Raw genomic sequence first — 15,411 nt, 5'->3', positions numbered from 1 at the left:
CCATGAACTCAAATCACCCAGTCCCAGTGACCACAGAGTAAACTCTATTGAGTATCTAGTAACGGATTGAAATCTCTTTGATGAAAATCTAATAAGACATAACTGTTTCGACTCTCACATTGACCCAGATGTAGCATAAGGGGTCAAGCAAAAGAATGGGTTAAGAGTTATCTGATAAATAGGCTACAATATGTGGATATAGACGAGGCGAAATCAAACTATAACATGTGGAGTCCCACAAGGATCAATTTTAGGTCCAAAACGGTTTCTGATTTATATTAATGACATTATCAACACCTCAGATCTGTTCAAATTCATTTTCTTTGCCGATGATACCACCATTCTCTGCTCCCATCATAATCTTGGCGATCTTGTTAAAATTGTGAATGCGGAATTAGAAATACTATGTAACTGGTTTGCAGTTAATACATTATCCCTTAATGTGGCCAAAACAAATTACATGTTATTCAAAACAAAGTCTGAGAGTATTGTACTCTCAGTACTGCATTATACGGATTTGCAATACCGAGATAGAAAAAGTTGGTGCATGTACATTTTTAGGACTGCTTGTTGATGAAAAACTCAACTGGACGCACCATATCAATTATGTACGTGTACAGGTATTTTGTATCATACTAAGAACATTCTCGAGGAACAAATACACAGAACTCTTTATAACAGTCTATTTCTCCCTTACCTTTACTACTGCTCCGAAATATGGGGAAACACGTACTCAACAAATCTACAAAAAATAATAACTATTATAATAAATTCAAAACATTTATATTTGCAGATTACTCCAGCTAACAAATATTGGGTATTCCCAGAATCAATAATGTTTTTTAGAAATATTATATAAAATATATATTAACTTCTCAGTTTGTTTATTTAGTTAATATTGTTTACATTACTTTATTTTTATTTTTTCCTTCTTATTTATTTTCATCGTTATGCGGTTGAATGATTATCTCAGCCCTGGAAATTGCCTTGTAATATTTGTATTGGTGTATATGAGTGTATTTGTGTACTTATACACCTGAACATATGGTGCTTATGTATATGTTGTGTGAACATATGAATGAAAAAAAAGTCACTTGAAAATAAGTGTCCACAATGTTTATATGCATATATTATTATATGCATATATTATTGTTATTTATTTGCCAAGTACATGTGTACATATATATATTTTTATATACAGTATTTTCCTTTTCAAAAAAGATAGTCAACTGCTATTGACATGTGCAGAAAATGACCTTATATCTAGTTTTCATATATATATATATATATATATGCATTTATTTATTTTTTCCCTAGTTTTTCTTTATTTCTTTGTACTCCTTAATTTCTATACGTTTTTGACGCAATAATGCCAATGTTATATTAGGATGATTCACGGGAGGGATACTTCCCATAAGCTATGCTTCAGCCCTCCCGCTTCTACTAATTTTGTTTATCTTTGTGTGTATGAATTATACTTTTTTCTTTTTTGGATGAATTAGTAGAATAAATAATTGTCTTCGGCACAAAAGCTTCTGTGTAGCTGTTGGCAATGGAAATCTTATTTTAGGCCCCAGGCTAACTCCAAACATGCAACATACAATATCACATTTCATTTAGCTAACGCTTTTATCCAAAACGATAACAATCAGTTCAATAAAACATGTTTTTCTTCAGAGGTACATTAGCTTAAAATAAACCAAACCACTGTCAGTGCTGGTGCATTAGTTTTAAAAGGGCTAAACCCCTTTAAGTACTTCAATTTTGTTTTTGAGTTAGGTTTGGACAAGATATAAGAACAACAGATGGGTTTTTTAGTTGTCAATATACTTACATAAAAGAAAGAATATATAAAATAGTGTAAATAAAATAGTGCAAATAAAATTATGGTGCAACTAAAATCGCATATGCACATAGAGGTGGATTACTGAGATCATTATTGTTGTTTAAACCAAACAAAATCAGGAACATAACAGCACTCACATACTGTTGACTGCAAATAGTACTGCTGAGTCACGCTGACTCATGCATCCATGCTGAAAATAAATATATCTTTGGATTTTCAAGTGTTTTTTGGGTGTTTCTTTTTGCCCACGGTGTTTAGCGATGACTGGTTTGTCGCAGTGTTGTGATGATGCAGGAATTAGAGGGTGGCAGCAGGAAGAAGCCGCTCTGGCTATGACCTCGCTAGCTCACGCCACCAAGAAGGTTAATTAATGAAGCCACAGATGGGAGCTAATTGTATTATGATTCAGTGACCACGCCATGTGGCAGGAGTACGGCGTGGTGCTTAGGTGCTGCTGTGTGTGAGGGAACCAGACAGGCCAGAGAGCCACAGAGTGAAGAGGAAGGTTAGGGTGTTAAAATGAAGTTTAAAATGTGCTTCTCACCTGGCGTTGTCCCTGCCGTGGGACTTGATGAAGTTCATGTCTCTGTATTTGGACAGGAAGGCCACCAGCTGGTTGTTGGTCCTGAAATGGAAGAACAAGGACTTACTGTTGACTGGAAAACATATGGGGAGACCAAACTGGAACCTTCATTTTGCAGAACAGTACAGAAGCAGGTTTTAAGAAGAAGATTATGCAAATGAATCCATCTGTTTTCTGGTGGCTTTAAACAAAAGTTCCTTAAAAACTGTGAAATAACTCATATTGTTTAAATGTTTTCATCACTTAGCCACATGTTACATTGCTCTTATATTTAAGGTCTATCCAATCCTGTCCAGTCTGCGCCTGTGGATAACACTCCGTGGAAAGAACATGATAAATGGCATTTGCCATTAGGGTCTGGCAATGTAAAGCTTATTTTATCTCCCACAATGAAAATATTACATTTTTCCAAAATTCACTACATATATGTCACTATGTTCCATTTTCCACATCAGACTTTGCACAAGTTGCATACTGGACCATGACTCTCTCTCCAATCTAGAAGTGATGTCATCAAACTCAGATTCAAGACCTTCAGCAGGTAAAACAAACTCATCACAGTGACGTTCAAACATCAGTGTGAATAAGCAAAACATGTTTTTGAGTCACAATCACAGACATCGGCTGCCCAGCATCAGACCCTCAGTCCCTTCACGCCGTTAAAACTATTTAGGATTATACAAAAGATTGTGTTATCCATGATTTTGATGAATGACTCCATGCTGCTCTTCCATTATAGAGCCGTCCCCGCGCTCTCACACGGGGCAGACAGGCTAAAAGCTTGGCTCCGCGGGCTACGCCACGGTCAATGGCGCTAACATTTCTTCTGTGGTGGAGCTTTTCATGATGGCTTGGCTTGCCTCGCTAAAAGAGCAGCGAGGCTCTGGTAAAAAGCTTGAGGATCATTGGGGGGAGGGACAAGCGCATATTAATGTCATTTTCTCTTCAAGGAGCAATTTCACAGCCTGGGGGGCTTATCTTAGGAGGTCCTGAGCCATAAAGCCTAACTGATGATGTGCCGCACAGACACATGCAGGCTTCTCTGTCTCTACTTCCCACACAGACAATGTACAGGCACAGAGGCACACAGAGGCACACACACACACACACACACACACACACACACACACACACACACACACACACACACACACACACACACACACACACACACACACACACACACACACACACACACACACACACACACACACACACACACACACACACACACACACACACAGAGCGAGGGGAATTCATGTCAAGCTCCAGATTTGCCACCTGAGTGGTCACCCCGTCCACTGGGTCTAGTTTGCTTACTGTCAGCCCTGTGGCTGCCCTGTCTCACAGCGGTGTTCACACGCACATATTACTGTAACACACACTCTGCTGTGAGCTTCAACTCTGCCTGGTAGCTATGAAATGTGCACTTTTTCAATAGCACTGCAAGGTACACTTCAAGATTGTGCCACTATTTCCCTATCATGGTCTAGCTGGTAAATGAATTATATGCATTTATATAAAAAAGACTTTCAATATACCAGTCTAGAGGGGAATACCAGTGGATCACAGGTTATGAATGCACTAACAGAGCAGTGTTGATTTATTTATTTATTATGTTTGTCCAACCTGCAAAAAGTTCTGCAACCTAATTTAAAAATACTTCTTGTTTTTACTACTTCTTATTTTTTTTGACATAGTTCTAATACAGGCTTTTTTCACAGCAGGGAATGTCACCTATCACTTATGGAACAAAGCCAAAATATGAGATACAACTTTTTCCCCGAGGCAGAGATGACAAAGTGACAGAGATTAGACGATACGACGCCTGCAACCAGTCATTGTCTCAAAAGCTCAAAGCTCAGACTTCTTAAAAGCCGCTCTGAAGTCTATGAAAGGGGCTTTTAAGAGAAGAAAGAGGTAAAGGAAGGAGACTGTGTAGATTAAAGCTGGGAAAGAGGGTTGCACTCTGACAAAGCAAGCGTGTAACTCATCCTCTGGCCTCTCTGGACAGACACACGCACACGCACACACACACACACACACACACACACACACACACACACACACACACACACACACACACACACACACACACACACACACACACACACACACACACACACACACACACACGGCATATCTCCCCACAGACTCAGCCCCTGTGCTGGTGTGAGGGGCTCTGGGTTTGCCTTTTGAGAGCCATCCATGCGGCAGGACAGACATTATCAGGGAATTAGAGGGGAAATAATCCATGTCTCCAGTCCCACTGATAACAACAGCAGCAGTCAGGGCAGCGTGCCACCGCCCCCCCCCCACACCTTTAGTGCCTACTGTTTGGTCAAAAAAGAAAAGTATGTGACCACAAATACTTAAACTGCTCTTAAGAGAGTACTCATAGGTCTTACTTTGTGGTGTTTCAAAGTCAGTGTATTACCTACAGTCAATGACGGCCAGTTTGGAGTAAGAAGGGAGTAGCAGTACAGTAGTAAAGCTTTATACTTGTGGAAAAGGCAGCAACAAAACCTTATTTTGGCCAACTAAAAATAAATCAGTAGCTGTTTAGGTGTAAGCTTTATTTACAAAAGAGACCAATATTTTCCCGGCTTTTCCATTCTTTTAGACAGACCTTTCCATGCCAGCAGACTCCATTGACTAATATTGTGTTTTTACCTCCCAGAACATGCTGGTCTACCGCTACCTTGATCGGTTACTTAGTTTGGGTTATTGTGTGACTTCCGTGTTTTAAAGTGTTGGTTCTGATTCACCAAAGTCATACAATAACACTAATAAACAAATCGATGGTAGAAGCGTTAGACCAGCGGTTCCCGAGGTCTGCAAGGGAAAATGACAGTTTCTGTTGATGGAGACTGGAGAAAAGATCGTAGATAATAGAACGACTTTCCTGCTTGAGATGTATTTCTAATGGCAATATAAAACTGTAGGGAAGACTTAGCGTACACTAACCCAAACTCTAACCCTTTAAGGAAAGACTGATGCACATTCAGGATATATTTTCAGCTTAATAAATGACATTGGAGTCATGGAGAGAACTCGGTGTAAATGTCGACTTTGGACACAGCACCTTGAGGTGTTTGGGGGCAGTGGGTTTCTGGACCATCTGACATGCAGTCAACCCTGGCATCTTAACACATGGTTGCATTTGCAAGATTGAGGCATCTGCTTATTCCAACACGTTCTTCTTCCTCCGTGCTGTAGTGTGCTATAGTAAGTTCATAATGACAATGTCATGCTGTGTTTATTCTCGAGGGGGAATGTCTCCAAAGAAAATCAGAGAGGATTATCAGCGACAAAACAGCTGAGTGGGTTTGGGTTTCTTGCTTGAGGAGACTTGAGAAGGAAGCCCCCTCCAACAGAGGTCTGAAGGCCTGCCACTTAAAAGGACCACAGTTCAAATGAGTAAATAGACAGTCAAATCTAGCTGTGGTTTCGAATGCACTTGCTAAGCAAAGATACAAGATTTGCATTTACATATTTCTAAATTGCATGGATCTAAAACAGGCGGTTTCCTCTTGTTCCCCTTTCCTATAACTGCTTATTCTCGCTTCCTCGTCTCTCCCTGTCATTTCTGTCTGTCGGCTCCGTCTTTCCCTCTATCAATCGTTCCGTTTCCCAACAGATGGGGCTTAAAACCTTCACTGTCAGCCTTTTTCAACATCACCCTCATGCAAATGAGGATGCAAAATACGGGAAGAAAACAGTGTCTCGGTGCATGCACTCACAAATACCTTTAATCATGCGCTGACAGACGCACGGACAGGCGTACAGACAGGATAAATATGCACACATGTACACAGACAGATGCTGAACTTCATCGGTATATGGGAAAACATCCGTACATAACAAGACTTTGAATAAAATCCACATTTGCCCCTGCATCCTCGCTCCAGCTGTGGAGACATCAGATCCAGCTTCTTTCTGCCCAGCGGCCATTACAGCCTGTCTAAACTCAACTGGTGGACATCTGGCTGCGCAGAAGAGATAACTCTCCCCTTAATAGGAGGATTTTAATTGGCTGCTGCAGAGCTACATCAAAAACCCAGCAGACCCTGAACTCCCCAAAGGACTATAAACTCGCAAAAAAAATAAATTAAAAAAAATAGTCACAAGATGTCTCGTCCAATAGGCCATTTCCATGACTTCATGTCCAGTTCACGTACACTTAGTGGCTTTAATGACCTTTTACAGCCTCTTTAAGGGGATGTTTTGGAGTGGTGTGGAGATGACTTTAGTACCGTACAGTACACAACAGGCCTGGGGTGTCGATAGGTATTGATCCCGTGCAATTAAATTATAATCAGTTCAACATGTAACCCTTTCAATGGAGTGTGAGCAAAGGAGCAGGTATTCGAAGAGAAGGTGTGAACGCATAGTGTTTGAGAGAAGCAGAGGTTCTACCTCATTGATCTGTTTGGTGTGGAGTGACTCTTTATTTAAAGCTCACAGTTAACCGCAGGAACCCATACCAGTGTGTATTGAATTACTGCTAGCATATTGGCTGAAAGTGCTCTGCTATTGTTGTGCCTTTGTCACAGATATAACTGTATACTGCTTACACCTCAGTTCATTTCCTAACAGGACAATTCTCCTGCCAGGCTAGCAGAGAACTCACAGTTTCATAGTTTCCATCTCAATTTTAACCTTAATTAAAAAAAATGCAACTACTCTGCACACTTTTGTAATATATATAGTATCCTATGTATATAACCTTTTGTTAATTGGTCTATTATAGAGTATTCTTACTTATTCTGTATATGTTATATTGTGTATTCCTTAGACAATCTATTTATATATTCGTTCTACTGTTGATATGTTTATCTTTTTTCTATTCTCTTTTATCTTATTTTATTAAATGTCTAACTCATGTGTAATGGACAATTTACATGTTGCTGTGATAAAAAAAAATCCAATTTGGGATAAAAAAATCTAATCTAATATATATAAATAACCTCAGTCAGGTCTCCCCTACAACCCTGTACTAAACTCCAATTGCTGTAAAAGACCTCTCTGTTACCTGATGGGGTAGTCGGCAGCACTGAGGTTGATGAAGAAGTCCCAGCTCCAGTCCCTCATGGCCAGCAGGTCGGCCATGCTGCGGAGGTACATGGTCAGCAGACTGGCCCCCCCCCAGATGGTGGCCATGCGCCAGGGTGTCACCCTCACATTGGGATAATGGGCAGCCATGGCTTGAATCTGCCTATGCAGATAGTTGGAGCGCTGGAACAAAACACTTACACAATTAATCTAATGTCTGATAGCAAGAGAGTGATGTTATTGACAAACAAAGAACATTGTAATTAGGAGTGTAAATCTTTCAGTATCTCCTGTATCGAATACCAATGTGTTCTTAGTTCAGTACATAAGGGAGTGCATTTTATGATCTACTCTTATTGTTACCAAATGCGGTATGGAAAATTATGCCATGAAAGCAGAGTATAAGAAAATAGTTTTTATATATAAATAAGCTATCATAAATTCATTGCAGTAATGCTAACACAAAAAAGCTCACATTTATTCATATTTAACATGCATAAACTACAGTTTAAATGAAAAAAGAAATGCTGCCTGTTGCATTTAATATAATGGTGATATTTGGTGGGATGTCTCAGAAAAGTAAAATGTACACAAATTATCGCTGTAAATGTTTTATTTACTGCAATGTTTTAACCAATCACACAATGTGACACAACTTTGACTAGATGTGTAGGGTTACTGTCCATCAGAAGCAATTTATAAGTTATTTAGATTTGTGTAAGTTGGGAAACGATTAAGAATCTTAGAACATTAATTCTTACATGAAGCAATTTTTACAGACCCCCAAGTTTAAAAGTCAATTCATCATCATGTTTGTCCCCTCTCTGTGCTCACCTGATCCACGTGTATGTAGTAGTAGTGCGAGCTGTGGAAGATGGCTTTGAAGAGGCGTTGAAACTGGCGGGAGGCTCGTCCGTGGACCACCAGGACAAACGCTATTCTGACTGGTTTTATAGGAAAGATCTCCACAGAGTCTTCATCCCACTGGACATTAGTATTGGCTTTACCTGTAAGGGAAGATAAGACAACATTTATGTAACAACACCAGGGAACATACATCTTGTATTAACGACATACTCACACAGCATTGCATCAGTAATATAACCAGGGGTTGTTTGCATGTTTGATTGCCAAATCAAATCTGTAATTTACATGATTATCCTATGAGAGGCTGCACAAACAGCGCCATATGTTACTGTATAATGGGGGGGCACCTATAAATATCTCTGAGGGATAAGGAATATAGTAATAAAATGTCATTCTTTCAATAAACAATAAGGGAAATAGCTTCAAAACAAGGTTGCTCAGCAACACGGTAAGTAGCAGAGTGGTATGATTAGCATATTCATATTAATTAACTGCTATGTAACAAGTGAACATAAAGTCGATATTTTACATTGTCTTTCCTGCCACAGTCGGAACTGGGGAAGTGCCTATATTTCTAAATGTATGCTCTTTTGAAAATATAATATAGGACTATTATGTAGCCATTATGGTTTGAGAAACACTTACTGAGCAGGCTGTGGTTTTATAACTTGTGTTTCTTTTAAAAGGGATAGTTTGGATCTGGGGCTGTAGCAACGGTTTCACTTTAGCAACGGTTTCACTTAAAAATAAATCAACATCAGTTTGAACGTAAGCTATATTTCAAATATCTTTGCTGCTTTACCTTGCTGTCAAACTGAATCTTTTACCTTTGCTTTTCACCAAGGCAACGCAAATAAAGACATTTGCTTTTTGCGAACAAGAGGGTTGCTTTTCTATGCTGCCTTGATTGTTTGGTTTGTAAAACTAACTAATTGAAGCAGTGGTAAATATTTCTTTGTGAATGGAATCTGGTAGATTTAAAGAGACCATAGATAGTTTTAACTGCCTCAGTGCACCATCGGAAAGAATAGTGTACCTAAAATCTGATATTGTTTTCCATGCTGGTGTTCCTGTATGCTTCTACGAGCTTGTAAGGCAGGCCAACAGTCAGGTAGTTAACTGACTATAGATAACTACTTCATACAAATCCACTTCAAAGAAACCAAACTATCCTTTTGAATACATCAGATGTCATGCACAAGGAACACAAGTAAGTTGACAACCAAGATATAAAAAACAAACTTAATAAAAGAAAGTCCGACAGCTATTTCAGCCCTACTGTGGAAAAAGCATGACCACAAAACCTCTTATCGGTTTTTCTTCTGTGATTGAACTTGAACCATGACAATTTCAACCAGACCCTTACACACTGTAACTACTATCCTCATTCAGACAGGAATCCTATAAACGATTCCTCTGGGGTTTGGGGGTGGAGCACTGTTTGACAATGTGCCATCATTCCTCTCTGGCAAAACTCATAGAAGATGCCTTGGATTTCACACAAATGACAACAATAACCATGCAAAGCAAACACCGCCCTGGTCGCGGCCTGCCAAGCCACTATCAAATTAAACAATTCCAACAATCTGTGGAGAGCCGCTGGTAACCTCACATAGCTCCATTGTGCGGTTTTGTACCACCCTAGACCGCACTAAGACAAACAATTGCAAAAAGTTTATCGAGGCAGTTCTGCTTGATCAAGTCCCACAGGTCCCAAAACATTACATTACACACATTTCAACCTCAGTTATTACAGCAAATGTGGGCATGCAGCTTATGAGACATGTTTGTTTACAGAACGTGCCTTAAGTAGATTAATTACTATAATTTGGGACTTCAGTTCCCAAGAGCCTGCAGTGCTGAAGAAATAGACGAAGCTAAGGGAGTTCTGAGGTGATGGGTGTTTATTCCCCTGAGCGCACATTGAAACAAATAACCCCTCCCGGCTCCTCTCCCAGTCTGGCCCTGAGGCTCCTGTAATTACTCAACATTTTAAAGGCGAGTGTCAGACATGTCGGCTCTTTATGAGTCGACAGCGACCGGCTAAAAGGCCTCTTCCCCACTGTTTAACTAATCTCATTCATTCAAATTTAAGGGCAGGTGTCCAACATGGCTTTGTTTAAAGGTTGACCACAAGGTTGGGTTAATGACAGGCTCCCTTGGCTCCAATTGGCTGTGGCTCCTGTCAGTCACTCATACTTATTACCCGCTATTCCCTCTCTCTCTCTCTCTCTGCATGTGTGTGTGTAGGTCTATGTGTGTGTGACAGCTCATGGGGGAAATCTGCTGTGAGCCGTATCAGATTGAGCGGTAATTGGTGGCCAGCTAAGAAGGTTCACTGGTTTGCTTTGCACACGGATAATTGGCCAGTCGCTTCACAAAGCACTTTGAGAGTGTGTGCTATGCTAGCTAGCTGAACTAATGAGCACTGCTATGTGTTTTTGTGTGTGTGTGTGTGTGTGTGTGTGTGTGTGTGTGTGTGTGTGTGTGTGTGTGTGTGTGTGTGTGTGAGAGAGAGAACTTACATTTTACTGTCAGTTTTGTCGAGCATGTGTGTTTATCTGCAGAAGAGCTTGACGTGTAGTATTTTTCTGCACCTGAAGGCACTGCGGGCCTTTTTCCGAAAGAAAAAAAAACTCAGAAGCCCTCTTCTTGAACTCATCACTCTTCATCATGCTTCCCATCGCCATCAATCTTTTAAACTGCCTCTCCCTCATCTGCTATCACCCCGCTCTCTTCCTCCATCATCTTGTGTAACTTCGGGCTCTTACCAACCCTCCATCTTAACTGCTCATATGAGAGGTTAGAACAAGAGCTGAGCTTTATCCCAAAGGGCTTGTTCCAAATTGCATTTGGAAATGTCTCGGGGATGGCGTCTGCTACATCGAAACATGAGCAGAGCCAGCTCGGCAAACATAAATCATATCCATGGGTTTGATTTTTAAGAATACAATAAAACACTTAATTTCCTTTTCTTTAAAGATATGTTACACTTTTATTGATCCGCAGTGGGGAAATTCAATAAAGTACGTTATATATGTAAAGCTGAAATAAAGGCCACTTGGAGTACACTTGAAATATTATCCCCTCTTGAGTTGAAATTAAGAACGTTAGCAAAAAGTTGCCGATTTACACATCCAGCAAAAACAGGGCAAACTAGCTAACCAGCTACATGATAGCCTTTAAATGGTTTCGGTATCCTGCGGGATACAGTCTTTTGACAGGCAGTTCCCATGTGTAAAACATTCCTATCTCCAGTTAACACCTTCACTCAACAAGATGCTAGACGACAACAACCTGCCAAGCGAAATATGTGGCTCTTTGTCAGCTAAATGCTTTACTAACTGAGCATCAAGCTGCGTACAGCTGACAGTTGTGGTGTGAAATGATGCTTTGAGAGCAGCGGATAAAAATAATCAAAGACACTGAGAAACAGTAAAAGAAGCTATACAGCTCATAAGGCTGATGTAAACTTCACAGTATGGTTTGTCTTTAGGTGTGTCACAAATTCTTTACACAAATTCATTGGCCATTAGGTTGAAGCTATTGCTGAAAGGTCACTGCCAGCCAGCACTCCTGCGGGAGCAGCGCAGTCACATTACTATTAGCCAAGTTAGCATATGGGAGGCAAATAGATTAAACATGTTCCTGCTGTATTAAATGACGCTAATACCCGAGCTATCACAATTGCTAATCTAGCCAAGGCCTCAAGGACGGCATACCGATCAAACCAAATTGAACAATTTTCTGCTAACAAGGTTAGGACTTGAATGGGGATGGGGAACAGAGGAGGGGACGAGAGAGAGACATAACACATTGGCAGGCAGGCAGGCCGAGAGTAGGAAAGAAAGTGATTTAATTTAGCTGTCGTGTTTTTGCAGCCCGCCACCAGGGAAAAACCTTTTTCAATTTCTTTGTCTCCTCTGATCAAACTGTCAGTGTGAGTGGGATGATGCGTTGCTGTGTGAGATGACAGTAGTTTGGGCACAGAAACGATACTACTGCTCTTGGGATGGGAAATGTACAAAAGTTGGTAAGTCACGGTGCCTCATCGAGCTCTAAAAACAGGGGAGAGGGAGGGAAGTAGAACAGGCAGGATGTATAATAGCTTTCTCCTCCTTCCCTGCTGTCCGCGCAGCATTCAGTCCACTCCCATGTGTGTAAATGTACGTGTGTGTGCGTGCTGTTAACTTCAACATGGTTGCTGATGCGAACCGCCCACCGACGGTGGCAGTCGCAGCAGATTCTGTTTACAGATCCACAACCGGACTGCAGATGTCCATCCTTTCATAGAGAAAAGAAAGCCAACGTGTGTGTGTTTGTGTGTGCCAGCTTGAAAAAAAGAAGATCATCTCTGTACTGTGGCCAACCCAACAAAATAAATGAAAATTGGAAACCAACTTGAGAGAAAAGCAGCATCCCCATTTTCTCCAACAATTTACTCCACTAATTATATTTTGGCAAAAAAGGCATTTCCTGCCTTTGACAAGAACTAGATGTTTTCTTTACTACTGCAGAGAGTAGGAGCAAATAATGAGAGCACAATGAAATGTCAAACTTTATGAAGAGCGGACATTGATAACCTGTCAGCATTCATTTCCAGGAGATTTTCCTCTTTCACTTCTATTTTATTGAGTCTGCCTGAATCATCAACTCAAGGAAAAAATGATTGATTTGAGATGACCAAATGTTTGAGGAGCACAACAGTAGGAAGCTGTTACAGGTGGTTCCTGTGTCCCAACTGGAAGATGTATCTATCCTCATAAATCTTAAAATATTATGAGTGCAGTGCATACATACTGTACATAATGGGTTTCAGAAGAAATGCCTTGAACAGAAACTCTAACCCAGTGTTAAGTGTTTCTTCGTCCACTGAGCTAAATAAGAACATTTTGTCAACTGAACCAACATTTTGTTTGTACGACGTTAAACTAGAGCTATGAAAAAAAAACTGAAACGTATAAAAACTATGGATGCTCAATGACATCGCCATTTTGATATAAGCTGTGGAAAGGTTTTCAAATCCAATATTGGAGATGAAATGTAGAGAATCTATATTCTATAAAATTAGTTGGAAAAAAACATTAAAAACATGTCTGTATATTGGTAAAGGCATCTGCCAAAATCAGTTGGAAAATATCAAATATAAAAAATCCAGGGTCTTGTACTTCTACTAACAAGCCATTTTCTACCAGATTCTTACACTATAAGCAATAGGGTCTTACATAACCCGAAACTTTTCTATTTTCCAAAGTGGTTACTTATGTATTTCTCACTGGTTAAAAGTAAAGCTCAGTTTTGGAAATGGTGATATCACATATTTCTGTGGTGGCATTTTACACGACTGAATGCATTGTTCAAACATAGATCATGAAATAGAGGGCGAAAAAGTATCAAATTGAATAAACTCTTTATATTCGGAGTACTTGGGAGGGTAATGGTTTGGTACTTGTATGGTAATGATCCAAACCATACCAATCCCCATTTTCTTTTTTCATTCCAGGCAACTTTGCTTATTTATACATTATGAAATGTCATAGCAAGATACTTTACGTTGCAATCGATTTTACACGCTAAACGCGTTCACATAACACAACCACTTGGAACTCAAAAATCAGGTGCCCTCAGGTGTTAGGAATCTTGATAGATATCGACCAATTTTGTCATACGATTTGTGTGAAAAATACACAGTGACTGTCCAAACCACATATACTAACGATTTGTATTAAATTAAATCAAATAATCAATCAAACTAATTCAAATGATGGACTCACCCTCGAGAGGGCAGTAGCGAGTGACCTTCTCGGGCATTAATTGCCCTTCCTTGTGTCTGCAGTACACCTCTGCGATCTGTTGCCGGCACTCCTTGCTCTTGGCTCTGGATAGAGCTGAAATGGCTTCCTTCCCGCTGATCTCACACTTGGGCGGCTCATCATAGGTCACCTCCAGCGGCGCTGCGGTTGCCTGCCTCCTGTGCGGATACTGATGTCTGTGTTGTGACTCGGCCTGCTGGGCCTGTGAGGCACGGTAGTGTTGCCGTGACACTCCCCCGACACCTCCATGGTGGGAGGCATTGTTTCCCAGCGCCAGCGTCTGGTGGCCTACAGGCAGAACCTCGTTGGAGTTTCGGCTCGGGGAGGTGTCCCGCCAGGCCTGCTGCTGGGCATGCGCTTTTTCCTGCAGATGCTCCCGCTGCTGTTTGCTGCTGGTGGCCCCCACAGACTGCCGGTGGGGCTGCGAGCGCGCTCCAAAGTTACTATTGTCTATGTTTTCAAAGTCTTTGGGTACAGAGTTCTCGTTGTTGCTGTCCACTCTATTTTTCTCCTTCGGCCGGTGGGAGTAATATCCATCCTGGAAGAAGAGAAGGAAAGCAATTTTAGTGGTGGGAAGAGAGAAACGAGGAGGAGGGAGGACACAAACAAGAAATCAGAACTGAGTGAGCGCGGTGCATATCAAATGTCGGATTAACAATCAATGTGGCATGTATGAGTGGGCAGCGCCGTATTGAACCATGAGGCATGAAATGAAGTAGCAAGGTTTTAAGGGCAAGGACTACAAGGTGCAAACTGACTAGAGGTGATGCAGGGCCGAGGGGGCTCCGTCGCTCCGTGCCATCATCAGATTAGCCTCAGTTTCAATTAAATTCTCCCTCAAATGGGCAACACACTCCGTAAACAGATTACCAAGAAAGGACAAAGGGCCCGAACATGACTGTGTGAGTTTGTGTGGGTGTTCGTTTGTATTTGTGTACACCTTGTACAAGTCTTCTTTTTTTTTGAGAACCTGAAGAAATTGTGTGGCGTGTGACTGTAAAGGCTGCACTTGTCAACTCCGTGCGTCTGTAAATGTGAGATAGTGTGAGTGTGTGTGAACGTCTGAATGTACAATTTCCGTATCTTTCCAGCAGAATGGGCTGAAAGCGAAGGAGGCGCACAGGGGAGAGCAGAGAGGGGAGAGAGGGTAATGAGTGAGAGTGGTGGAGTGCAAGGCGACGGAGCGCTGACACGAGGCATGAGTTCTGCTCCCGGGAAGCGCTGGCTTGTTCCAGTGAAATGTGCCA

At 41.0% G+C, this 15,411-nt stretch overlaps 1 protein-coding gene across 1 annotated transcript in view; it reads right to left on the bottom strand.

Moving 5' to 3' along the window:
* The window catches only part of xylt1 (xylosyltransferase I), a 95,702-nt gene that overhangs the window by 27,259 nt on the left and 53,032 nt on the right, over positions 1 to 15,411 (bottom strand). Inside the window, exons 2-5 of the mRNA XM_034131240.1 lie at positions 14,126 to 14,702; positions 8,319 to 8,491; positions 7,465 to 7,667; positions 2,391 to 2,471 (exon numbers count right to left, since the gene is read on the bottom strand). Of these exons, the coding sequence (XP_033987131.1) occupies positions 2,391 to 2,471; positions 7,465 to 7,667; positions 8,319 to 8,491; positions 14,126 to 14,702 (1,034 nt within the window). The remainder of the gene's footprint in view (positions 1 to 2,390; positions 2,472 to 7,464; positions 7,668 to 8,318; positions 8,492 to 14,125; positions 14,703 to 15,411) is intronic.

The sequence above is a fragment of the Trematomus bernacchii genome, unplaced genomic scaffold (assembly GCF_902827165.1).
Source record: "Trematomus bernacchii unplaced genomic scaffold, fTreBer1.1, whole genome shotgun sequence".
In the NCBI taxonomy this organism is placed as follows: Eukaryota; Metazoa; Chordata; class Actinopteri; order Perciformes; family Nototheniidae; genus Trematomus; species Trematomus bernacchii.
The sequence above is the reverse complement of the archived record's forward strand: the minus strand, read 5'-3'. Positions and strand labels throughout refer to the sequence as shown.